Raw genomic sequence first — 27435 nt, 5'->3', positions numbered from 1 at the left:
CTTTATCCATGTGAACCACTCTAAGTCTTCATTTCCTCCATAAAACCCAGCTCTCTTGCCTCACCTTGAACAAAAATAACCATCTAGACCAGTAGTCCCCAACCTTTTTTGGGCCATGGACCAGTTTAATGTCAGAAAATATTTTCACGGACCGGCCTTGAGGGTGGGACGGATAAATGTATCACGTGACTGAGACAAGCGTCAAGAGTGAGTCTTAGATGGATGTAACAGAGGGAATCTGGTCATTTTAAAAAATAAGACATTGTTCAGACTTAAATATAAATAAAATGAAAATAATGTAAGTTATTTATTCTTTCTCTGCGGATGGGTACCAAATGGCCCACAGACGGGTACCAGTCCACAGCCCAGGGGTTGGGGACCACTGATCTAACCACATCTATGCCTTGTGCACATGTCTTTCTCTGCTTGTTTTGGTTACATTGTACCATAATTTCTCTCTACATGTAAGCAGGCCCCTATTGGACTCTCTGTTTTTCAGTGATGATGAGTGACAAAGAGCTTGGCATGTGATATATACTCAATACATGTTTGCTGAACTGAACCCAGCTGTCTAAGTATAAACCGAATGGTTTTTCCAAAGCATCAAAGCACTTGGAGTCTCAAAAAAGTTTAGCAATTCTTTTTTCTAGACCACAATCACCTGGTAGTCAGAAATTATGAAGAAATCCCTTCCTGTCTTGCCATAAATAGAACTGGCACAGTAACCCTGAGAGGTGAGTGCCAAGCTTGAAGAGAACATTCAATCACAATGAACACACCAATCATGGCTAACAAGAATATACACAGCAAGAATCAAGTCCAACAACCACATGAAATCTCACTCTAAAAGAGGTAGGTCGATTAGCTTATTAACTCACTTATTAGTGAAGAAAGTAAAACAAAGAAATAAGTAACATTTGTCTCTGAGGCTGCAGGATAAGGAAATCTAACTAAAATCCTTGTTGTCAAAGCTATCCAACGTAGCCCACGTGAGTTAACAACCTATTTCAACAGGCTGATATGCTGGCATATAATATATACTTAATACATATTTGTTAAACCATCATTCCTTGGCTCAGCCTACAGAATGTAGTGACCCAGACCCAAGAAGAACATTTAAAATCATTCACTGATTCCTTAAAGAACATTTCAGACCAAAATGAGTTGACCAGTTTAATGATATGCCCCTGCTCAGCCAAGCAGCCAGCAGTATTTTAATTACAGAAGGTGAAGGAATAAGCACTCAGGATCCACAGATGGTGCCTGATTGCTTTATTTTTCTTCCAGGGGTATAAACACACCTAATTTTTCAATCTTAAAATAGTGACAAGAATTTTTTATTTGGTTCTATGTACCATCCAAGTCATGCCTTCGGCCAAGTTTATAGCTGGGTCAATTAAGGAGTATATTCACAGCTTTGTTGTAAACTTAACATAATGAAAATGATTTAAAATATATATATTTCATACAAGTAAAATGTAATATCTATATATATAAGGCCAAAGCTCTATAACAGACCAATAAATGAGAATAAACAATTTCCAGCTGAAATCTCTGACAACTTCCATTTACTGAAAAAAAACAAAACACTATAAGCAGAACACTATATGCTTGTTTCTGGGCTAATCTAGAAACAAATAATTGCATATGAAGTGAAGAGTGACAAGATTTGATTGTTTACTAGGTTTGACATGAAGCAACTCATATTGCATTATTTTCCAAGCAGTATTTACATCATTCAGCCTTCATATGAGTATAAATATCTTTCTTTCTTAGTTTCAAACAAAAATAAAAAAATATAAAGTCACTTGCCAAAATTTATAGTAACACACTCCTGCATTTCTCACAAGAAAGATGATCTTAAAAGTCCCCCAAAATTTGAATGACAGTAAATTGAGGTTCTTTGAGCAAAGGACTCTGCATGGACCCAGTGTGTTTATGGTATTATGAAGTTTCCAACTCAGTTTTCTCTCTTAAAGTACTTACTTAAATTTTTAATAAAATTTATGCCTCTATAGCTCTAGTCAAATATTTTAGTTGTTTAAATCTTAGCTTCTGGAGATAAGATTAACAGCTAACATTTACTGAGTACTCTACCTCGGAGAGGGACTGTGCTATTTCATTCGCTTATACCACATTAATCCTGACAATAACTAGTAAGGGGTAGGTACGAAGAGATTAGTTTACTTACTGTAAGGGCAGAGCCCAGATTTGAACCCAAAATCTAGACACTCAAAGGAAGAAAAAAAAACAAATTATTTTTAAAGACCTGTTTCATACAAAGTTGGGAGGAAAAATCCAGTCAACCCACCCATGTTTAACTAAAGACCCTGGTAAGTGGGTGCTATATTAGGGTAGCAATCTGAAATACCACATATTAGTTTACACATCGTGGTGGTATAGTATACATTCACTGACACATAACAGATGTCGTTGATTTAAAGATCTAATTTAGAAGTAATTTCAAACAATGAACAAATATAAACTATTATTGTGAGTATTATGTAGAGCAAGGTCACTGAAATCCCAGGGTTCTCTCAATCTAAAGCCCTCATCCTGCTTCTCTGATCTCAATGAACATCACCAGAGAAAGAAGCAAAGAAAGACGATATCTGTGGTCTCTTACGGCTCTAGTAACCTATACCTGAAACTAAGCTTCGGTTCCTAGTCTTTCTGTTTGGCACCTATTCGCTACCAAATGCTAAGAGACCACACTCTTACTTTGGCCCTAGGGAAAAGAGTAAAGAATAGTAGCATAATGTCATGATCAAATATCTTCCGCCTGGCCTGTGGTGGTGCAGTGGATAAAGCACTGACCTGGAATGCTGAGGTCACCAGTTCAAAACCCTGGATTTGCCCAATCAAGGCATATATGAGAAGCAATCAATGAACAACTAAAGTGAAGCAACTATAAGTTAATACTTCTCACTCCCTCCCATCCTCTCTCTGTAAAATCAATAAATAAAAATCTCTAAAAAATAATAATAATAATCAAATGTCTTCCATCATAGTGGGAGGGTAAGAGGAAGAAAAGATTCAAAAAAACATTCAGTTGAAAAAGGGGAAAAAACAGCACTGGTGGAAAACAAAGAGGTAGCCAGAAAAAGGAAACATATGGGTCATATAAATCAGGTTATATGTAGTTATTAAAAGAAATAGTAATAGAGACCTAATCTTTGTTGTTTTCTTTACATTAATAAAGTCAAACTGTCAGTTTCTCAATGCTGCCCAATATCACACTGTGCCAAATACAAGACCTAAAAATTCAATAAAAATAACAGAGCTATATTCCAGAAACAGTTAATAGTGTGCCTGAAAATTTTAGAGCAAAAATGACTTTCTTAAAATGAAAGACACATAGCTAGATTACATTTACTATAAATAGATTCAGAAAACCATGATAGAATTTGTTATTATCAGTTTCAATTGTGAAGCTAATATTGGAATTACCACTCTATATTAAAAGTCATATTTATACTTCTAATTAGCAAAATCAAATATGCCTCTATCATTAATCATAAATTAAGGCAAAACGAATGGACTCCTTTTCTTCTAAAAATAATATTGATCTATATTTTAATAGATTACAATATTTATAAGCCTATGTCCCACGCCATTCCAATAAAATCTTCAATAATTCTGGTTGTCTGCTATCAAATGAAAATTTCTAATTATCTTCAAGGATAATACAGTCTACCAGGTTTCATTATAAAATGTGCCTATTAGTCAAGTTTAATTGATTTTGCTTCACTGATAATATAAAAGAAAAGAGGAAAGAAAGAGATTATCTATTATATGACCAAAGACCAAAGAACAATTCAGGAGCTCCTAGAAGTACATTTATTTTTGTGCAAAGACAGATCGCAAATCTTACAAATTAATTTTTTTTTTATGAGAGAGAAAGAAGAGAAATGAGAAGCATCTACTTGTAGTTGCTTCACTTTAGTTGTTCACTGATTGCTTCTCATATGTGCCTTGAAGGGGCTGCAGAGGGCAGTGTTCAGGCCCGTGATACTGGGATCATGTTAATGATCCCACACTCAAGCTAGCAACCCCACTTTCAAACCGATGAGCCCACACTTTAGCCAGTGACCTCGAGGTTTTGAACCTGGGCTGATGCTCTTGCTCGACCACCAGGCAGGTGTTATATGTTAATATTTTAAAAGAATAAACCCATGCTTTCTTTTTTCTCTGAGTTACATTTTTAGCTATTGGGTTTTCTTTTTTTCTTTTGGCATTACTTATCTATAACTAATAATATTAAACTGTTTTAATATAAAAAGTTTGTCTTAATAAAAGACAAAAATAAACAAAATAGAAACCACACTCACCCACCCAACACACAATTTCAGGTTTACCTCCTGAGCTACCGCCTCCCAGATCCTAGGGACTACTCAGGTGAAGAAAACAGAACAGTGAAACCCTGTGGCCATGGGAGCCAAAGCACCTCGGCCATTGGAAAAATCAAAGCTAGCTTCAAAGGCGATCTACCTCCATTACGTTTAGCAAAAGGAATACATTATAAATCTTTGAGACTCCAGTGTCAAGAGAGGAATGGAAAGAAAACTAGTTGTGTTTTAGAGAGGAATGATTATGGATTTTTTTTTTAATTTCCACAATTTCCTATCTCATATAATTTTTTTCTTCTGTTTTGATCTCTCACAAATTAAAAGCTTTTTCAGCTGTTTGGGACCCAGGCTCTGCGTTTACCTGCCGGAGGAAAGCAGCCGCTGATGGAAGCTCTACGCGCGCAGGCACAGCCTGCCACATGGTGAGGCTAAGCTATTTCATTCAGGGATAACCAAATGTCAGTAGCAAGGTCTCTTCTTTGTTTGCTTTTTAATATTTTTTTATTTTTCAATTACATTTAATATATAATATTATATTAGTTACAGGTGTATAACCCAGTGATTGGACATTATATAACTTACGAAGTGATCACCCTGATAAATCGAGTTACCCGTCTGACACCACACATAGTTATTAAAATATTATTGACTATATTCCCATGTTGTACTTCACATTCCTGTGACTATTCTGTAACTACCAATTTGCATTGCTTAATTCCTTCACATTTTTCACCCATCTCCTCAGTCTTCCTCCCATTTTTCACCCAACCCTCCCACCCCACCCTCCCCTCTAGCAATCACCAGTTATCTCTCTGTGTCTATGAGTCTGTTTTTATTTTGTTTGTTCATTTATTTTGTTCTTTAGATTCCACATATTGGTGAAATCATATGATATTTGTCTTTCTCTGACTTATTTCATTGAGCATAACATGCTCTAGGCTCATACATGCTGTCACAAATGGTAAGACTTCATTCTTTTTCATGGCCAAGTAATACTCCATCTTTATATATGTACTCAGCTTTTTTATCCACTCCTCTATTGATGGGCACTTGGATTACTTCTACAACTTGGCTATTGTAAATAACACTGAAAAGAACACAGAGATGCATATATTCTTTCAAATTAGTACTTTAGGTTTCTGAATAAACACTTCTCCAAAGACAGCCAATAGATATACGAAATGCTGCTCAACATCACTAATCATCAGAGAATAAAGCCACAATGAGGTATCACCTCATACCCATAAGAACGGCTATCATCAATAAACCCTCCTTGTTTTTTATTTGTTTTCTCCAGAAGAGTATCCACTGATCTTCCAGTGGGAAAGGGAGTTTGGTGGGTAAAACTCACTCTAGGATTCTAGAAACCAAGTCAAGAAATCTCCCTTTCATTTGTAGCCTTTTTGCTTAAGCCTGTTTCTCAGTATTCCACATGCTCCTCTGTGCCTGAGTGCTCACGTACTCAGGGAAGTCCTCTACAGAGGACAGATTCTAGCATCAAACTGGGGAGGGGGTGGTCTCATAACTGTGCATGGCAGAGCAGAGGATCTGCGCATCTAACTGCTTCTTTCAACCAATCCTCCGGTTGTCTGCCTTCAGATACGTTGGCGCTTCTAACTCCTAAGCCTTTCCAGGCTTCTGAGGCAAGAACTGGAGTACTTTTCTCCAGAGTTCTGCAACCCTGAAGACATTTGGCTTTCAGCTTTCACAGATCAGTTAAGTTCATCATTACCCAATTTACAACTTGCAAAATATTGTTAACATTGTATCCCAATTTCATACTCTTTCACCTAGTAGTAAATTCATGACTTTTTACAAGTCCCTTACTGATATTTTATTGTGGTTTCAGGAGAAAGAAAAGATAAGAGTTATATGTTGAATCCACTATGCTTGAGAGCAACTCCACAAAATAAATAGTTTTTTGAAATAAATTCATATTGAACCATTTTATGCAAAGGAAAAGCAGTTAAGCAAGACTTCACCTGGACTTAACAAGTCCTTAGTCTCGGTTCTCCCCACAAAGCTGTGCCAACTGGCTACTATGCTCCTCAGGCCCATGGACCACGCTCTCCCAGCTCTTGGCAGGTGGCCTGCCTCCAGCCCCCCTCTGCACCTGCGCAGTTGCCCACCCATGGGACAGGTAGAACACTCCTGCAAAGCAAACCTGTACTCCCTCCCTTGCTCCTGACCCTGGTGCCTCCCCTTTGGACCTTCCTTTCAGCTTACATCTTCCCCTTTCCCTCTATCTTCAATGTCTCAATCTCCACAGGCTTCTCCCCCTCATTTAAAAAATTTAAAAATATTTGTAAAGAAGCTGTAATTGCCTTCTGCTGGCAGAAGTACAGTGGAATAGTTACTCCAAAGGGCCCTCCTGTACAAAACAACTAGTTCTTGGCTAAAATATGTTTTGTAGTGCATTGATGGATTTCCAGAAAGTCAATCTCCAAGGACCCAGCACCACAACCAAAAAGAACCACCACCAGCGAACAAACTGTGGCTCGCTTCCAGAGTAAAACATGAGCAGCAAGCAGCTCTGAGGGAAGGGGGGCCTGAGGATGAATGCCGACGCGAAGCCAATACTGGGGAACAAGCTTTCAGTGGATGGCATGGAAAAGAGCTGAACCTGAGATGCCGCTGAGCCAAGAACTGCTGAAGGAGGGTGAAGTGGCCTCAGGTGGTGCAGCCTCTGGATTCCTTATTTGGGGCTTCATATTAAGGTGAAACAAACACAAGCTCATAATCAACACCATCAAAACCATAAGGAAACAAGCCACCATAAGTGTTTGCAGAAACCAGTAACAGATTTAGACCCCTAAAGACTTAAAATATTGGTACTGTTTATGAGATCCAAAATGTAAAATAAATACCAGTTATTACCTTAGCAAGAATGGGGCATAATCCCAAGAGAGAAGAAAGGAAAATTCACACTGAAGGCAAAAGGAAAGGAGAAACAATTTTGTGCTACTTCATAGTTTTGCCTAGGGCTGGCTTTGTCCCCACCGACTATTCTCAAAGGCATAAAATAGTGGAAAAAGCTATCTTTGCATAATAATACAAATGTTCTCTAGCAAACAATCTACTACCACGTCATAGAGCCTATGGGAAAATGTTCAAATATGAAATCCTCACAAATTTCGATTATAAACTGAGAGCTTATTGAGAGTCACATTACCCTCATAAAGATGGCTCCCCTGGATATGCCAGCAACATCCATTTGATCACAGCAGTTTTCAATGAATTCGAATAAACAAAAAAATTCAGCATGCTATAATCACCCAACAATCCTAAAATGCCTCAGTTGACTTTGTTCAATTATTTGCAGATGGTTCTTTAGTTCTGTCAATTCAACCTTCAAACTACCTGTACTACTGTATATTATCTGTCCCTAAACAGTCCTTTATACACCGATTCAAATATTCACATATTATTAGCTGAGAAATGGAGGATTTCAGCTACTGCGTAGTAAGGTTCCATATTTTCCCATTCAACAGTATCTATGCAATCACTTAACTGTATCACACTTTTATAAATTGTAAAAATATGTTGGCAGAAAATATAAAAAAGACATACTATGTGTCATAAGTAGAAGTCTCAAATAACAGCATGTAAGACTAAGATGAAAATAATCACATACATCAAAAACAGCAGGTCTCGCCTGCCTGTGGTGGCGCAGTGGATACAGCGCTTATTCAGAAAGCTGAGGCTGCCAATTTTAAACCCTGGGCTCGCCCAGTAAGGGCATGTACAAGAAGCAATCAATGAACAACTAAAGTGAAGCAAGTATGAGTTGGTGCTTTTCACTATCTTTCTCCTCTCCCTCTCTCTTTCCTGTCAAAATCAATACATAAAAATAAAAAAAGAGAGGCAGATCTATAACTTTAAATTAAAAAGATATTCACTGGACTTTGGCTGGAGGAAACTCAACTCTAAATAAAAAGAACTGCCTGACCAGGTGGTGGTACAGTGGATAGAGCATCAGGCTGGGATGCTGAGGACCCACATTCAAAACCCCAAGGTTACTGGCTTGAGTGTGGGCTCACCAGCTTGAGAACAGGGTTGTTAGCTTGAGCGTGGGATCATAGATATGACCCGATAGTTGCTGGCTTGAAGCCCAAGGTTGCTGGCTTGAGCCCAAGGTCACCAGTTTGAGAAAGGGGTAACTGCTTGGTTGGAGCCCCCCGATCAAGGCACATATGAGAAAGTAATCAATGAACAACTAAGGTGCTGCAACTAGGAGTTGATGCTTCTCTTCTCTCTCCCTTCTTCCTGTCTGTCTATCTCTCCTCCTCTCTTGCTTAAAAAAAAAAGAAAAAAAAAAAAAAAAAAGGAACAGCCCTGGCCAGATAGCTCAGTTGGTTAGAGCATCATCCCAATATGCAAAGGTTGTGAGTTCCATCCCGGGTCCAGACACATACAAGAATAGACCAATGTTTCTGTTTCTCTCTCCCTTCCTCTCTTTCTAAAATAAATAAATAAATTTTTAAAAAGAAATAAAAGGAACAAAATTAAAAGAGCATGTATAAAATCCTGAATTGCTAAATGTATAAAAGAGGACAGTCTGTCAGTACATGGACAGAATCAGCAACCATCAGACCTTACAGATGGCTCTCTCAGTGAGAACCACCTTGAAAATGTGGCCACGGTTGAAAAAAATGTCATTTTTACACTGTCTCTTCATTGGGCCACCTAGGATCTTTACCAAACCACACTGCTCAAGCTTGAATGTGAGGAGGAAGTGCAGGTACAGAGAAGGTAACCCAGGAAGATATTTGGTCCCACAACAAATACAGTGTATTTCTCAAGTGTATCAATTTACTCAATGGTAAGTAATGAAAAATAATTTTATGTTAAAATAAATATTATGTTAAATAAAAATATAATATATGCACAATTTTATGACATAATGCAAAACAAAGTGTTCAGTTTGCCAGGCTTGTTGAAGTACCTCTTAGGCCCCATGGGGATAAACATTCACTCCATTCCTCCACTCTTGCTGCTAGACAGACCTGAAAAGGTTTGCAGCTCCCTAACTAAACTATGTTTTGGCACTGCTGGTCCCACAAAAACAAAGCCTAGCATTAACAAAACCAACACATGTCAGACACAATTTGATTAAAAGCTATAGCTTTTTAAACGTAAGTATATTGTTAACAAATTTGGAAGGCTGACTCTCAAAGTAAGAAATTAAACATCTTCGTGTCCTCAAACTCAAAATCAATGTATAAGGCTCTAAGTAGGCAAGAAAACCTAATGAAGGCAAAGGTGTGTTTTAACAAATGAACCCAGGACACTCAAGAGCAACCCTGCCACTGTCCTCAGAAAGAGAGGGGACTGCATGAAGGACAGATGCAAAATACCTCCTCCCCACACTTAATTTGTTAAAAATCTCATGCTGCCCTTTTCCTTTCCAGGTTGTTAGTTTTTATGCTGCGAAATAAAACATGAACAGATGAACTTAAAAACTACAGGCTCTCCTAACTACTAACAAAAAAATTCTCAGCACTATCAGAGGGAAACTGTATCAGAAAAACAATGACATATCAGCATCATAAAACTATTCTTGAAAATGTTATTTCTAATCAAGTAGTCCCAAAGACACCCAGACTCAGGTACTGTTGTTATACCCTATGACTGTTGTTATACCTTATGAAAGTAACCTTTAATACAAAATCTGTAATTCTGACTGGTTGTCACACTTAATAACATATTGCCCTAGTGATGGTATTTAAACAGACACCTGTTTTCTGAAAAAAATACTTGTGATTTTTATTTTTATTTTCCATATACATGGAAGTCAAAATAAATAAAAGTCTCAATCCTATTGGCTTCCTTATTCTAAAAATAAGGAAAAAAACAATGAGAGTCTTGGTTCTTTTAAATTAACATAGAGGAAGAGCAACAGTGTCAAGTTATTTAAAAATAAAAATTATGAGAAGAAAAGCAGAATTTTCAAAATTATGTATTTTTTAATGTTTGTTTTATTGATTTTAGAGAGAGAGGTAAGGAGAGAGAGAGGGACAAGAACATCAATCTGTTCCTGTACGTACCCTGATGGGATCAAACCAGCAACCTCTGTACTTCAGGACAACGCTCTACCAACCAAACTATCTGGTTAGGGCCAAAATTATATTTTTATTCCTCAATTTTGTGCTTAGATATTACACATGCTATCCCCAGAACATCTTCAAAGGCAATACTTACTGTAACTGCCAGGAGATTTTTCTTCATAAGTAAAATGAAGTTGTAATTCCTCTTCTGACATCTCGCAAATGAACACTTTCAGCAGATAGCAGATAATAAACAAAGCATTGTGTGTCTGCCAGATGAAGATGTGACTAGGAAGGAGAGACCAAAATCATACAAGAATCAATATTTAATCATGAATATATTCAGTTTATTCCTAGTCCATGATTTCTTCATGATTTCCCTATCATTTTGCCCATTCTATTTGTAATATCAGAATAAGGTCTATATCTTTTAATGGTTCATGATTCATGACACTGAATCAGTGATATTTATTGCAGTTTACTTCATATTTCATTCTATACATTTTACACAGTGAGTCAACTTAAAAAAATATTTTCCTTTAAGCATGATTGCTTTTTATTTCCAACTTTATAGCTGTCCCACACATAGGCAATTCAAAGAAAACTAAAATATTAAAAATATATATTGATAGTACAATAAAGAGAATATATGCAACAACACAACCAAATTTTTAAACGGAGCATCACCAGTAATACAGTACAATACTTGCCATTTGTATTTATTCATCACCATGAGTTCACAAGAAAATTTTTATTGGGATTCAATATAATTTGTTTGGAAGCTAGACAATGAAAAATCTTTTAAGAGCTAGCCAGAAAAACAATAGTGTTAAAAATGTTTATGTGCATAAAAGGTTAACTTTTCATTGCATCTAATATAAAAGTATAATATCTAATCTGAACCTTCTTTCATCTAATATGAAAAAAAATTAAGGAAAACAGATATGAAATGAAATAATTCTCAGACTAAGTCATTATCTAAACTAGATATGACCAGCAGTGATAATGGGAAATATATACCTTTTAATAAGTAATAATTATATCATTATTAATCATCTTAAAGAATTATTTCTAAAGATTATCTAAAATCATGAAATCAAACATCCCAGAATTTATCATTTCACCTCATGATTTGGACAGCAAACTAAAACCTCTCTTTCACTTTTTTCCCTTAATAAGAATAATTCCTTTACAGCTTTCAAAAGACCATTATCAATTTCTACCAATAAGTAAAAACTACTCGTATCGTTAAATATAAAAAGAACATGACTTAATCAGCCAGCTTACTTCTGACATTCCGCTGAAAGTTTTAGTTCTTTGGTTCTAGAGAGGAAGACCTTAATCAACGCACCAACATTTCCTGTTCGTGGATTGTTTTCAACTGCAAGAGAAAAAAAGATGTGAAAAGTTAACATTATGAAATAAAATCAAAGTGAGCATATCATAACACTCATAAAACCAAATGTCAAATTGAATTTGCTTGGGGAACAACCTTATTGTCAGTAAGCAATGGGAGAAATTGCTGCTTGGTCATAATTCTTTCTGAACAAAAAATGATGTACAAAATGGAGGTGATAGAGACTGTAGGAGAAAACAGCCATCTTATCTGAGAATCCAAAATTGTAAAGAAAAGATGTAATAGTTAATATGCATACACAATTTTTTTGAAAATTTTATTTAAAAAATTAACTTTAACAGGGTGACATTGATCAATAAGAGTACATATGTTTCAGTTGAACATTTCTATAGCATTTGAACTGTTGATTATGTTATATACCCATCACCCAATATGCATACACAATTAACACATATCATTCTCTTTAGTAAAGCAGATGTTAAAAAAACTCAAAGTTGATCATCTATATCCCCAATAAACAGACTATAATAAACTGTAAAGGTAAAATTGTTCAGATAATCACAAATTATTTTAATGAAAAATAAAAGAGACACATAAAGAAAGCAATGCACTAGTGGGGAGCTATTTGACCAGATTGAGCACGGGATCACTGACAACCCCAAGGTCACCGGCTTGAGCCCAAAGGTCACTGACTTGAGCATGGGATTGCTGGCTCAGCTTGAGCACCCCCAGTCAAGGAACATATGAGAGGCAACCAATGAACAACTATAAGTTGATTCTTCTCATCTCTTTTTTCTTCCTCTCTCTCCCTTCCTCTCTCTCTCAAATCAACAAAAATAAATTTTAAATGCTGAAGTAGGATTACCGTTCTTTTTCCAAAAAACAGAAAGTACTTCCACTAACTACAAATTTTATAGAACTGAACTACAAATTTATTTGTAATCATTAGCAAGCCTAACTGTGTGAAAATACCATTGAGGAAATAATTTCCCTTACTGTCTACCCCAACCAGAAAATGTATGTGAATCCTTCAACCTGGTAACTTTCTATACAGATTCAAAGACTACAACTTCCAGAGAACAACTGGCAATAAGAAGTAAACAAGCCAAACACAGAGAACTTATGCTGAAGGGTCAAGGTAAGGAGAGATGTTGATCCAGCTGCTTGATTTGGAGATTTTAGAATTCACTCACAGTCCAAAACCAAGGAGTGGAGATAATGGAAAGTCTCACTTATCCCAAGCAAACATGAACAAAATAAAACCTTCTTGGGTTCTAGAAATTAAGTTAGAAAACAGCACAAGTCTACTTTCAGAGTAAAATAGCAGCAGATTCAACAAGCACCTACAGAAGCCACACAAGGAACAGGGTTAATAATCCCTCTCTGGTAGCCAACATTGTGCCTTCATGGGTACCCTATGCCCTTTCCCTGGTTTATTTTTCTGAAGAGTCGTCATTATATATAATACATGTATTTATTTATGGTCTGGCTTCCCCGCGTTGATAGATTCATGAGGTCAGGGACCAGGATCAGTCTTTTTTGCAGTCGCACTCCCAGCATATAGAATACAGGCTATAACATTATAGTTACTCAATAAATACTTGCTGGTTAAATGAATAAGAAGAAAACAGTAACAACAAAATAAGGAACAGGTTATGCTGAAACCTCAGCGGAAGAGCTGAATCAGAATTGTCAAAATAAATTTTGGTACACAAGCATCATTAGTGGAAAACAGGAAAATCAACCATCTATTTTTGAAAAGAACAGAAAGCACCTGGGAAAAATTAGGATAATGAAAAGAGAGCACTTTGACATACTGGAAAAACTAGCAATGATTAAAAATAAACCAAAAATGCAATAACAACTAAAAGATGTATTAGAATCTTAAAAGACAAGAACTCTAACATTTAACATTGAACCAAAGATACAACGGAGGAACTACAAGAAAAGAACAGAGGTGAAGAAAAAGGAATTTCAAAAGGCAAAGAACAGAGCCAACCTGAATGTTACAGGTGATAGTGCCAAGTTGGAGAAGAAATTAAAATAAGTAAAATCAAAGTCATAACTAAAGAAAAACCTCAGAATTGAAAAGGGCCTTAATAAACCAATAAAATACCTCACCAAATTACAGGCAAAATCATAAAGAAAAAAGTATAAGGAGAAACATTTCATCATAATGGTTAAAGGGAAAAGTGTTATGAACAAAGAAAAAAAGAAATTAAATTCTCAGACCTCCTCTCAGGTTAATACTAGACACCACAAAAGAACCAGTGAACTCCTATAGAGTTCTGAAGGAAATGGCAGTGAAGAGTTTATGTACGGGTAAGTTGTCATACTTGACTGACTCCTACACTGTGCACCAAGGGAAAAAGAATCCAAGGAACCTAGTGGAAACAGCAAATGGAGAGCTGAAACAACACAAACACATTAGCCTGGTGCTAAGGACGCAGAATTTAAAGCTAACTCTCACAAGATTAGAGAAACTTGGTTACTGCCTACCAGGGGTCCCCAAACTTTTTACACAGGGGGCCAATTTACTGTCCCTCAGACCATTGGAGGGCCGCCACATACAGTGCTCCTTTCACTGACCGCCAATGAAAGAGGTGCCCCTTCTGGAAGTGCAGCGGGGGCCGGATAAATGGCCTCAGGGGGCTGCATGTGGCCCGCGGGCCGTAGTTTGGGGATGCCTGGCACTGACATCCCTGAAAGGCCATGCCTGAGACCACATCTCATGACTAACCGCTACACCCCAAAACTAAGAAAACCCAGAAATAGTAATAGGTTGGTCAACCTGGTCCCTGGGCATTCCAGCTTTCATGGTGGGCAGTAGCAGAGCAACCAAACGGCTCGGCAATTGGCCCACCATGAAAGCTGGAACGTCCACTAGTGGGTGGAAGGGACCAGGTTAACCAGCACTGCAAAAGTGGGCGGTTTTTATAAAAAGGTTCGCCATCACGGTTAGCAGGTAAGAACTAGGACAAAGGAGAACCAGTGCACTTATTATTTACTGTCAAGTAGTTAATAAGAAATCTGTCACTGATCCAGAAAAATGTGTACATGCATTCAGGGAAAAAAGTAATAAAACTGAACATAAAATGTCCCCCCCAAAATGGTCACAGACTTCAAAAATTGATGGAGCAACAATAATCTATGCATGCAAGAATATCAACAAACTCCTAGTAGAATAAAAAATAAATTAAAATACATTTAAGATAAAGAAAACATCTCGAAACCAGCAAGAATAAAACACATCATTTAGCCCTGGCCGGTTGGCTCAGTGGTAGAGCTTCAGCCTGGCGTGCAGAAGTCCCTGGTTCGATTCCCGGCCAGGGCACACAGGAGAAGCGCCCATTTGCTTCTCCACCCCTCCCCCTCTCCTTCCTCTCTGTCTCTCTCTTCCCCTCCCGCAGCCGAGGCTCCATTGGAGCAAAGATGGCCCGGGCGCTGGGAATGGCTCCTTGGCCTCTGCCCCAGGCACTAAAGTGGCTCTGGTCGCGGCAGAGCGACGCCCCGGAGGGGCAGAGCATCGCCCCCTGGTGGGCAGAGCGTCACCCCTGGTGGGCGTGCCGGGTGGATCCCGCATGCGGGAGTTTGTCTGACTGTCTCTCCCCGTTTCTAGCTTCAGAAAAATACAAAAAAAAACAAAAACCCACATCATTTACCAGGTAACAACAATACAATTAAACAGGCTTCTTGTTGAAAGAAAGGAGACTGGAGAGCAATGGAGTGATACCAGCAAAGGAATAAAAAAAAATGTCAACCAAGAATTCTGTAACCAGAAAAATCTCTCCTTCAAAAATAAAGACAACAAGGAGTGTGGTAGACAACTTTACAGTGGTGAAACTTGACAAACACAACCCTGACCAAGTAATCAAGGTCAATATCATCAGTGATACCTCATGTTAATAGCACTTACTCCTGATATACAGTGTGTCCGTAAAGTCATGGTGCCCTTTTGACCAGTCGCAGGAAAGCAACAAAAGATGATATAAATGTGAAATCTGCACAAAATAAAAGGAAAATCCTCCCAGTTTCTGTAGGATGATGTGGCAGCGTGTGTGCATGCACAGATGATGACGTAACACCGTGTATACAGTGGAGCAGCCCATGGCCATGCCAGTCGAGATGTGGATGGTACAGAGGAAAGTTCAGTGTTCTGTGGCTCGCTAAATTCAAATCCATGACCAAAGTGCAACGTGAATATCGGCGCATTTATAATGAAGCACCACGACATTAATCACTTAAAACAGAGAATCACAGACGTTATTCACTCTGTTACACCAGACATCCTTACCCATGTGTGGCAAGAACTTCACTATCGTTTGGATGTGTGTAGGGCAACAAATGGAGCCCACATCGAACTGCACTGAATAGGTATGAAACTGGGAGAGCTTTCCTTTTATTTGGTGCAGATTTCACATTTCTGTCGTCTTTTGTTGCTTTCCTGTGACCGGTCAAAAGTGCACCATGACTTTACGGACACACTGTATGTTGAGATCAGTATTTCACCTCTGTTGTCTTCCTCTGACAGACTCATAACCCCAGTGTAATCATGAGAAAAAAAAAAATCAAACTCAAATTGAGAGAAATTTTGAAAAATATCCTACCAGTACTCCTTAAAACTCTTTAAAAATCATCAAAAATAAGGAAAATCTGAGAAACCACCGCTGACCAGAGGCTAAGGAAACAGGATGAGTAAATGTAATGTGGTATCCTGAATCAGCTCCCGAAAAGGAAGAAGGACAAGAGGAGAACACTAGTGAAACCTGAATAAGGTGTCTAGTTTAGTTAATAGTAATGTACCAGTGTTGATTTTCTGATTGTGACAAATGTACCATATTAATGTAAGATGTTAACAACAGGGAAGCTGATGAGAGTTACATGGGAACTCTATATATAGCTTTACAACTTTTCTGTAAATGTAAAGCTATTCCAAAATTAAATTCTTATTTTAAAAATCTCAATAGTGCCTGGCCTGTGGTGGCCCAGTGGATTGAGCATCAACCTGAAACACTTGAGGTCACTGGTTCAAAACCCCAAGCTTGCCCGGTCAACAAACATATGATAAGCAATCAATGAACAACTAAAGTGAAGCAACTATGAGTTGACACTTCTCACTCCCATCCATTTCTTTCCTCTCTGCAAAATCAATAAATAAAATCTTAAAATAAAAAATCTCAATAGATGGGTTTGATAGTAGATAACGTACAACAGAAGACAAGATTAGTAAAATAAAGACAGGTTAGAAGAAAATAGCCCTGAAGGTCAGAGAGGAAAGAAAGATTGTAAAATACAAAAAAGAAAGGAAGAAAAGAAAAAGAGCCTAACGGGCATATGGGACACAACGAAAATGTTCAAAGAAGTGTAAGAAAAGTCCCAGGAGAGGGTCAACAGACTAGCCTAAAAACTGTATAAACCAGTGGTTTTCAACTGCCGGTTGGATTAAAGGTTCTACTCAGGGGTTGGGAAACTTTTTGGCCGAGAGAGCCATGAATATCACATATTTTGAAATGTAATTCCATGAGAGACATACAACGACCCGTGTACATTACGCATTATCCAATAAAAATTTGGTGTTGTCCTGGAGAACAGCTGTGATTGGCTCCAGCCACCCGCAACCATGAACACGTGCGGTAGGAAATGAATGGATTGTAATACATGAGAATGTTTTATATTTTTATATTTTTAACATTTCTTTTATTAAAGATTTGTCTGCGAGCCAGATGCAGCCATCAAGAGCCACATCTGGCTCACAAGCCATAAGTTCCCAACCCCTGCTCTACATTCTTCATACAACATCAGGGTAGTTAACTCTTTCACGAATCAACAGAAAATTTCTAGCTGATCAGCACTGGTCTGCAAACTGGCAGTTGAAAACCACTGGTATAAACCAATAATGACTGAGAATTTTCCAAAACTGATGAAAGACATCAACCCACAGACTTAAGAAGATCTACAAACCTCAAGCAGGAAAAAAAAGAACCAAACATTCCCTAGCACATCATTCTAAAATGCTAAAACCCAAAGGACAAGGAAAAAACTTTAAAACATCAGGAAGAAAAAGTTTCATTATTTTCAAAGGAAAAACAGCTTTCATCTCAACAAAATGAGAGAAGCAAAAAAAATAACAGACTGTCTCTAAAGAATGGAAAAATAATTAATGCCAACCTAGAATTCCATACCTAGTAAACAGATCCTCCAAAAGTCAATAAAAAATGAAAGTATTTTCAGACAATAAAAAGAATTTTTGTATATCCACATAGCCTTTAAAATTGATGTTTATATTTATTGACATGAACAGAAGTTCCTAAATACTGCTGATTGAAAACAACATATAAATAATATCACTTACACAAAATTGTGCATATAAATAAATACACAGAAAATACTCTGATAAAAAATCTTCTCATAAAAGATTAGTAAAGATTTCCTGTGTTGTTTAATATGGGAAGGTTGTTTTTTTTGTTGTTGTTGTTGTTGTTTTGTATTTTTCCGAAGCTGGAAAAGGAAAGGCAGTCAGACAGATTCCTACATGCGCCCGACCGGGATCCTCCCGGCATGCCCACCAGGGGGCGATGCTCTGCCCATCTGGAGCATCACTCTGCCCCAATCAGAGCCATCCTAGTGCCTGAGGCAGAGGCCACAGAGCCATCCTCAGCGCCCGGGGAAAACTTTGCTCTAGTGGAGCCTTGGCTTCAGGAGGGGAAGAGAGAGACAGAGAGGAAGGGGGAGGGGTGGAGAAGCAGATGGGCGCTTCTCCTGTGTGCCCTGGCCGGGAATCGAACCCGGGACTCCTGCACGCCAGGCCGACGCTCTACCACTGAGCCAACCGGCTAGGGCCTGGGAAGGTTTTTATTTTAACTTTACCACTATCTTGTTGGACTTTTTGGCATCTTTTTTCTTGCTATTTCCAAAAGTATTTTTAAATATATAATGGCACACTTTAATATATGACAAGTGAAAAATACAGATTAAAATAATGGTGTGTTTGTAGATGGTATGTAAATGTATATCCAAAAATAAATAATAGAAGGCATTACACAAACATTTAACAATGGCTATGTCAGGATGGCAAAATTATGAGCAATTACTACCTTTTCTTTTTCTACAGTTTAATACTTACTGTATTATATATAGTGAATAAATATTACTTCCAGTTTAAAAAGTTATTTTTATAAAACCCAAGATCACCTTAAAAGCCAATATTATCATAACTGCATTGGTATCGTTGTTACATAAAATCCTTTACATTCGATAAGCAATCAATGAACAACTAAAGTGAAGCAACTACAGAGTTTCTTTGGTATCAAACTGTCACATAAGGTTTTTCCTTAATTTTTTTTTCCCTTCTACTTTTTCATCCATCTCCCCAACAACACTCATCTGGCAACCAGCCAAATATTCTCTGTATCTATGAAATTGTTTGTTTTATTTGTTCATTTATTTTGTACTTTAGATTCCATACATATGTGAAATCATGTGGTATTTGTCTTTCTGACTTATTTCACTTAACCCAGTGGTCCTCAACCTTTTTGGGGCCACGGACCGGTTTAATGTCAGAAAATATTTTCACGGACCAGCCTTTAGGGTGGGACGGATAAATGTATCACGTGACCGAGACAAGACAGATGGAACAGAGGGAATCTGGTCATTTTTTAAAAATAAAACATCGTTCAGACTTAAATATAAATAAAATGGAAATAATGTAAGTTATTTATTCTTTCTCTGTGGACTAGTACCAAATGGCTGGGGGTTGGGAACCACTGACTTAGCCTAATACTCTCAGTCCATCCATGTTGTCACAAATAGTAAGATTTCATTTTTATGGCTGAGTAATTTTCCACTGTATATGTACAGCTCCTCTTTATCCATTTGTCTATTAATGGACACAGTGTTTGAAAGTCAGCTCTATTTAGCACAAAATTCTCTAATCTGTGGTTTTAAATTCAAAATTCGCCTGACCAGGTGGTGGTGCAGTGGATAGAGCGTTGGACTGGGATGCGGAGGACCCAGGTTCGAGATCCCTGAGGTCGCCAGCTTGAGCACGGGCTCACCTGGTTTGAGCAAAGCTCACTAGCTTGGACCCAAGGTCTCTGGCTCGAGCAAGGAGTTACTCAGTCTGCTGAAGGCCCATGGTCAAGGCACATATGAGAAAGCAATCAATGAACAACTAAGGTGTCGCAATGAAAAACTGATGATTGATACTTCTCATCTCTCTCCGTTCCTGTCTGTCTGTCCCTATCTATCTGACTCTCTTTCTGTCTCTGTAAAAAAATAAAATAAAATAAAATTTAAAATTCAATGCAACTACTATAATAAGACCTCATCATTACCAACATAATTTGTTTTTAAAAAGAAAAAATATTTCATCAAAGACTTTGGCAAAGTAACTTATATGGGAATTAGCCAAGTTTACATGGAGCTTTTCTATATAGCTTGATTTTTTTAATTGATTTTAATTTATTGTGTTTACATAGATTCTAATGTTGCCCCGACTGCATACCCCCTCTCCTATATTCCCCTCAAATCTCCTTTGCCCTCCTCCCCAGAGCGCCCTCCCCTCTTCCATTCAGCTTTATCCCATCCTATCATCCCCTTTCCCTCTGTTCTCTTTTCCTCTGGTCCCTTTGATCTCCCCCCTGTCTCAATCCCATTCCTCAGTTCACATTGTTCACTGAATTCCACTTATAAATATCATAAGTGAGGTCATATGATATTTTCTTTTTCCACCAGGCTTATTTCACTTAACATTATACTTTCCATGTCCATCCATGTTGTCGCAAAAGGTAAGATTTCCTTCTTTTTCTTGTCCCCATAGTATTCCATTGTATTTATGGAATACTTTTTAATCCACTCGTCCACTGATGGATGCTTGGGCTGTTTCCAGATCTTCACTATTGTGAAAATGCTGCCATAAACATGGGGGGTACATTTCTCCTTTTGAAACAGTGCTATGGTATTCTTGGGATATATTCCTAAAAATGGGATAGCTGGGCCAAAACACAGTTAGATTTTTAATTTTTTGAGGAATCTCCATACTGTTTTCTATAGTGGCTCCACCAGTCTGCATTCCCACCAGCAGTGCAGGAGGGTTTCCTTTTCTCCACATCCTCGTCAGCACTTATTCTGTGTTGTTTTGTTGATGAACACCATTCTGACTGGTGTGAGGTGATATCTCATTGTGGTTTTAATTTGTATTTCTCTAATAATTAGTGATATTAAGCATTTCTTCATATGCCTATTGGCCATCTGTTTGTCCTCTTTGGAGAACTGTCTATTCATTTCTTTTGCCCATTTTTTGATTGGATTGTTTATCTTCCTGGTGTTGGGTTTTACAAGTTCTTTATAAATTCTGGTTATTAACCCCTTATCAGATGTATTGTCGAATATGTTCTCCCATTGTGTAGTTTGTCTTTTTATTCTGTTCTTATTGTCTTTAGCTGTGCAAAAGCTATTTAGTTTGATATAGTCCCATTTGTTTATCCTGTCTTTTATTTCACTTGCCTGTGGAGATCAATCAGCAAATATATTGCTGCGAGAGATGTCGGAGAGCTTACTGCCTATGTTTTCTTCTAAGATACTTATGGTTTCACGACTTACACTTAAGTCTTTTAACCATTTTGAGTTTATTTTTGTGAATTGTGTAAGTTGGTGGTCTAGTTTCATTTTTGTGCAGGTAGCTGTCCAATTGTCCCAACACCATTTGTTGAAGAGGCTGTCTTTACTCCATTGTATGCTCTTACCTCCTTTGTCAAGTATCAGTTGTCCATAAAGGTGTGGGTTTATTTCTGGGTTCTTTGTTCTGTTCCACTGATCTATGTGCCTGTTCTTATGCCAGTACCAAGCTGTTTTGAGTACAATGGCCTTGTAGTATAACTTGATATCAGGAAGTGTGACACCTCCCACTTTATTCTTCCTTTTCAAGATTGCTGAGGCTATTCGTGTTCTCTTTTGGTTCCATATAAATTTTTGGAATATGTGTTCTATATCTTTGAAGTATGTCATTGGTATTTTAATCAGTATTGCATTGAATTTATAAATTGCTTTGGGTAATATAGACATTTTAATGATGTTTATTCTTCCTAACCATGAGCACGGTATATGCTTCCACTTGTTTGTATCTTCCTTGATTTCTTTTATCAATGTTTTATAATTTTCCAAGTACAAGTCTTTAATCTCCTTTGTTAAATTTACTCTTAAATTGCAATGAAGAAGGGGATTATTTCCTTAATTTCTCCTTCTGACAATTCATTGTTGGTGTATAAAAATACCTCTGATTTCTGAGTATTAATTTTATATCCTGCCACCTTGCTGAATTCATTGACCAGGTCCAGTAGTGTTTTGACTGAGACTCTAGGGTTTTCTATATATAATATCATATCATCTGCAAATAATGATAGTTTTACTTCTTCTTTTCCAATTTGGATGCCTTTTATTTCTTCTTCTTGTCTGATTGCTGTGGCTAGGACTTCCAGGACTATGATGAATAAGAGTGGTGAAAGGGGGCACCCCTGCCTTGTTCCTGATCTTAAGGGGATTGCTTTTAATTTTTGCCCATTGAGTATGATGTTGGCTGTGGGTTTGTCATAGATGGCCTTTATCATGTTGATGTATGTTACCTGTATTCCCACGTTGCTGAGAGTTTTGATCATGAATGGGTGCTGGATTTTATCAAATGCTTCTTCTGCATCTATTGAAATTATCATGTGGTTTTTCTCCTTCCTTTTGTTTATGTGATGAATCACATTGATTGATTGATTTGGGAATATTGTACCAGCCTTGCCTTCCCAGAATAAATCCCACTTGATCATGATGTATGATTTTTTTCATATATTGCTGGATCCGGTTGGCTAATATTTTGTTGAGGATTTTAGCATCTAGATTCAGCAGGGATATTGACCTATAATTTTCTTTTATTGTGTTGTCTTTACCTGGTTTTGAAATCAGAATTATGCTCACCTCATAAAAGGAGCTTGGAAGTCTTCCTTCCTCTTGAATTTTTTGAAATAGCTTGAGAAGGATAGGAGTTAGTTCTTTGAATATTTGGTAGAATTCACTTGTGAAGCCATCGGGCTCAGGGCTTTTGTTTGTTGGGAGTTTTTTGATAACTATTTCGATCTCATTTGTTGTAATAGGTCTGTTTAGGTTTTCTGATTCTTCCCAATTGATTTTTAAAATATTATATGTTTCAAGGAATCTGTCCATTTCATCTAGGTTGTCTAATTTTTTGGCATACAGTTCTTCATAATATTTTCTTAAGATCCTTTGTATTTCTGTTGTATAAATTGTTATTTCTCCACTCTCATTTCTAATTTTATTTGAATACTCTCTCTTTTTTTCTTGGTGAGTCTGGTTAAAGGTTCATTGATCTTATTTACCTTTTCAAAGAACCACCTCCTTATTTCATTGATCCTCTGTATTGTTTCTTTAGCCTCTATGTCATTTATTTCCACTCTGATTTTTATTATTTCCTTCCTTCTACTACTTCTGGGATTTACTTGCTGTTCTTTTACTAGTTCTTTTAGATGCAGGGTCAAGTTGTTTATTTGAGCTTTTTCTAGCTTCTTAAGGTATGCCTGCAATGCTATGAACTTCTGTCTCAGTACTACTTTTGCTGTGTCCGATAAATTTTGAGTTGTTGTATGCTCATTGTCATTCGTTTCTAGGAATGTTTTTTATTTCTTCTTTGATCTCATTGTTAACCCATTCATTATTTAATAATATGCTGTTTAGTTTCCAAGTGTTTGAGTATTTTTCAGTTTTTCTGTTGTGGTTGCTTTCTAGTTTCATGCCATTGTGGTCAGAGAAAATGCTTGATAAGATTTCAATCTTCTTTCTATATAGCTTGATTTAAAAACAGAATATCATTATCTCTTAAGAAACTCCTATTCCCTTGACATTTGACAAACACATGCTGTGTCTCTAATTTTCAAAGCAACAACACACTGTAGGTATAATTATCTGTATTTTCAAAAACATATATTTATATATTCGTTTCAAATTATCAACTTGAAAATAAAGAAAATAAAACATTTCAAAATAAGACCCCCAAAAAATGACATTTGTTGATAAAAATGGTGAATAATGACAAGATACTAGAAATTATACAGGACATTCCATATCTTACCTGATCTTTTATTCATGAGAATCCTGAAATTTAGATGAGGAAATTAAGGCTCAGCTAATAAATCACAGAGCTGACATGAACATCATAAACTCACTCCAGAGCCCGTGCGCTTTACTAAAACATCGTTATTAATGTCCATGCAACAACCAAATTAACTTAATTTTTGTTTTATCTCTGTTATTCAAAATTCAGAAGAAAGAATAAACTGAAAGACAATCTACAACTTAAAGTCTATTATCATTACTGCAAATTAACAAAGCATGCGTCTTATCGCTAATGACTGAATGGTATATTCTAGTGGCATCAATGAGTACCATAAATAGAAGTACATGTAATTATCACTATTATTATTGTTGTCATCAAGAATACAGCACTTCCTACCTGACCTGTGGTGGCGCTGTGGATAAAGCATCGACCTGGAACACTGAGGTCACTGGTTCAAAACCCTGGGCTTGCCTGGTCAAGGCACATTGGGAGTTGATGCTTCCTGCTCCTCCCCCCTCTACCCTTTCTCTCTTTCTCTCTCTCTCTCCTCTCTCTCCTCTCTCTATAAAATCAATAAATTTTAAAAAAATTAAAAAAAAGAATATAGCCCTTTTTTAATTCAATTAATATTACACTATTACATTATCAAGATTTATAACAGAAAAGTTCAAATAAATGCCCCCACACACATGCATACATATGCGTGCGCACGCACAAACACACATGCTTATTTTCCCCACGTACCTAAAGACTTGCAGACTGAAATAGTTGCCTCCTCCAAAAGTTTCAAATCAGCACTGGAGAGACAGAAGAAAATAATTAATAATTACAACACTAAATATATACATACTTACCAATTAAAGGATTATATAAAAATAAGGAAGAGAAAAATAATTTAGAAGAAAATATGGTATACAGTAAATAATAAAATCAGCAAAATAAAATGAAGCTTCCATTTTCAATGTAATTAAAAAAATTACTATAATTCTCAATATGAGATTCATAAAAGAGAAGAGCTTAGAGCACCCTTCTTTTCAGACCCTGGGAAAGGGGGGAAGAATGAATTGGGGGGACTTAGAAAAATTCTCCAGAGGTACTCCAAAGTACGAAGCAGAAGGCAGGGCCCCATCTGTGCATTTCTAAGGACAGTACTGATCATGGGATAACACTTATTTAGAAAAAGTGCCATTATGTTTAGGAGATGGGGATTTTTAAAGTAGCCATAGAAAAGCTGCCTTCTGTCCTTAACCACACATCCATTCTAATAATGTGAAATCAAGAGAGGAAAAAAAGAAATATAAACAGACAAACTAAGGCTTTCAAGTAGTTCAACATTCCAGGAATCAGAGATGTAGGAAGAACAAGAACCAGCTTTAGTCTGGGGACTGGGTTAAAAATTATATGCTCTTTTCTCCTAATACATGTGGCACAGCAAATCCTCTGAACGGGCAACTCTCCCATAGCTGCCTTAAAAATCCCCTGCTCTTGCTGTTTGAAAAAAAAAAAAAAAAGGATTCTTAAGGATGAAGGCATCTGACAAGAACATTCTAGAAAAACTGTGGGAGAACACTGATTGTGTTACCCATTGCGAGCACTCCACTGTCCAGCATGCTAACCATGCGGTGTGAGCTATGGCCAGTCCAAATTGAGGGGTACTGAAATAGAAAATACATGCTAGATTTCAAAGATTAAAAATAATGCAAATAATTCATTATTAATCCTTATGTTCACAAAATTATAATATTTGGGATCTACCGGGTTAAATGAAATTTATTATTAATTTCACCTGTTTCATTTCCCTTTTTTCATGTGGCTACTACAAAACTCTCAACTGCATGAATGTCTCACATATTTTTTTAGAACTGCCCTAGAACCTCTCTCCTGCAATCAAGACAGTAAAAAGCATCTACGTGGTCACAAAACAAAGCTAAGACCATCTAATTACTTCAGTGGATATGCCATTACCTTAAGAATCTCAAATTACATTGAAATTTTAAAAGATAAATCTTTTCAAAGTTAAACCTTTAAGTTTCATTTAAGATTAAAAAGTTTTTATTTTTTTAAAATTATTTTTATTTATTTATTCATTTTAGAAAAGAGAGAGAGAGAGAGAGAGAGAGAGAAGGGAGGAGGAGCAGGAAGCATCAACTCCCATATGTGCCTTGTCCAGGCAAGCCCAGGGTTTTGACAGACAACCTCAGCATTCCAGGTCGACGCTTGATCCACTGCGCCACCACAGGTCAGGCCTAAAAAGTTTTTAGTCAAAATAACCTAGAAATAATCTACATAAAGTGTTTACAAGCATCAGATATTTTTAGAGTGTCTGTATGCCTCATGACATCATTGTCTGCTGTCCTGCTATTTCTCTCCTCTACCTTCCCACAATCCCTCTGGGGTGAGCAAAGGCAGACAGGCAAGCTCAGCATGATCCCACCCACTCCCTGGCCATAGGTGACTGGGTCAAGGATAGACCTAATGTAAGACACACCAAAGTCATGGGAAATTTGGAATTGAGATGGAAAGACAGGTTTTCCGATGGCTGGACCTTGGATTCAAAGCTGAGGGTAATAGGAAGCCATCCTCCACCCACTAGGAAGCAGAGAAAGCTGGGTAGTAAGAAACAGAATGAAAGAGCTTTGCGGAGAGGAGCAGCAACAAACAGAAAGGCCTCTGAGGATTCTTGCTGATCTCCTGACTCGTGGGACCTGTTCTTCCCAAAGCCTAGCTGCATGTATTCTGGTCTTGGATTCTATCAACACCCCCTGACTCTTCATCACATAAAGCCCCTCTTTCTGGCAGATGCTAAATTAAATTGACTTCTGTTAAATAATCAAAAGGTTCTAATTAATCAATCACTGTGGTCAGATTTAATAAAGCACATTAGTAGTTGGCAAGAAGTGGGAACTACAAATTAATGTTTATTGGTTACCCAGGCAAAAAAAAAAAAAAAGCAAAGAGGTATAAAATGCAAAAGATTGTAAAGAGTTTTATGAGGTTAATAACTGGACCATGTGAATAAATTGTTTCACTGATGCTTCTAGTGTCTTCAGTCAATATCACTCTCAAAGCTGGCTGGAACCAAGAGCTTCAATTATATACGTGTGGCTGGAACCTTTTAAAAGCTTCTAAATTTGTTCACTTAACACAATGGTCCCCAACCCCTGGGCCGCAGACCGGTACCAGTCCGTGGGCCATTTGGTACCGGTCCGCAGAGAAAGAATAAATAACTTACATCATTTTGTTTTATTTATATTTAAGTCTGAATAATGTTTTATTTTTAAAAATGACCAGATTCCCTGTTACATCCATCTGAGACTCACTCTTGACGCTTGTGTCGATCACATGATATATTTATCTGACCCACCCTAAAGGCCAGTCCGTGAAAATATTTTCTGACATTAAACCGGTCCGTGGCCCAAAAAAGGTTGGGGACCACTGACTTAACAAATACTATCTGGATGCCCAGGACATGTTGGGCTCTGTGAAAGATGCTGCCTCTGTTTCTAGGCTACCTTCTTTAACTACCTAAGACCAGGTGACAAGTCTGGTTTCTGACCCTAAAAAAACTGA

General features: G+C 37.3%; 1 protein-coding gene across 3 annotated transcripts in view; it reads right to left on the bottom strand.

Annotated features, from left to right (window-relative positions):
* DYM (dymeclin) overlaps nucleotides 1–27435 on the bottom strand; it is a 306792-nt gene that overhangs the window by 238975 nt on the left and 40382 nt on the right. For all 3 annotated transcript variants that reach the window (XM_066246552.1, XM_066246551.1, XM_066246553.1), the window contains exons 3-5: nucleotides 24610–24662; nucleotides 11684–11777; nucleotides 10551–10684 (exon numbers count right to left, since the gene is read on the bottom strand). In XM_066246552.1, the coding sequence (XP_066102649.1) occupies nucleotides 10551–10684; nucleotides 11684–11777; nucleotides 24610–24662 (281 nt within the window). The remainder of the gene's footprint in view (nucleotides 1–10550; nucleotides 10685–11683; nucleotides 11778–24609; nucleotides 24663–27435) is intronic.

Source organism: Saccopteryx bilineata, chromosome 11, assembly GCF_036850765.1.
Source record: "Saccopteryx bilineata isolate mSacBil1 chromosome 11, mSacBil1_pri_phased_curated, whole genome shotgun sequence".
NCBI lineage: Eukaryota > Metazoa > Chordata > Mammalia > Chiroptera > Emballonuridae > Saccopteryx > Saccopteryx bilineata.
Note: the sequence above shows the minus strand (reverse complement) of the source record. Positions and strands in the feature narration are given on the sequence as shown.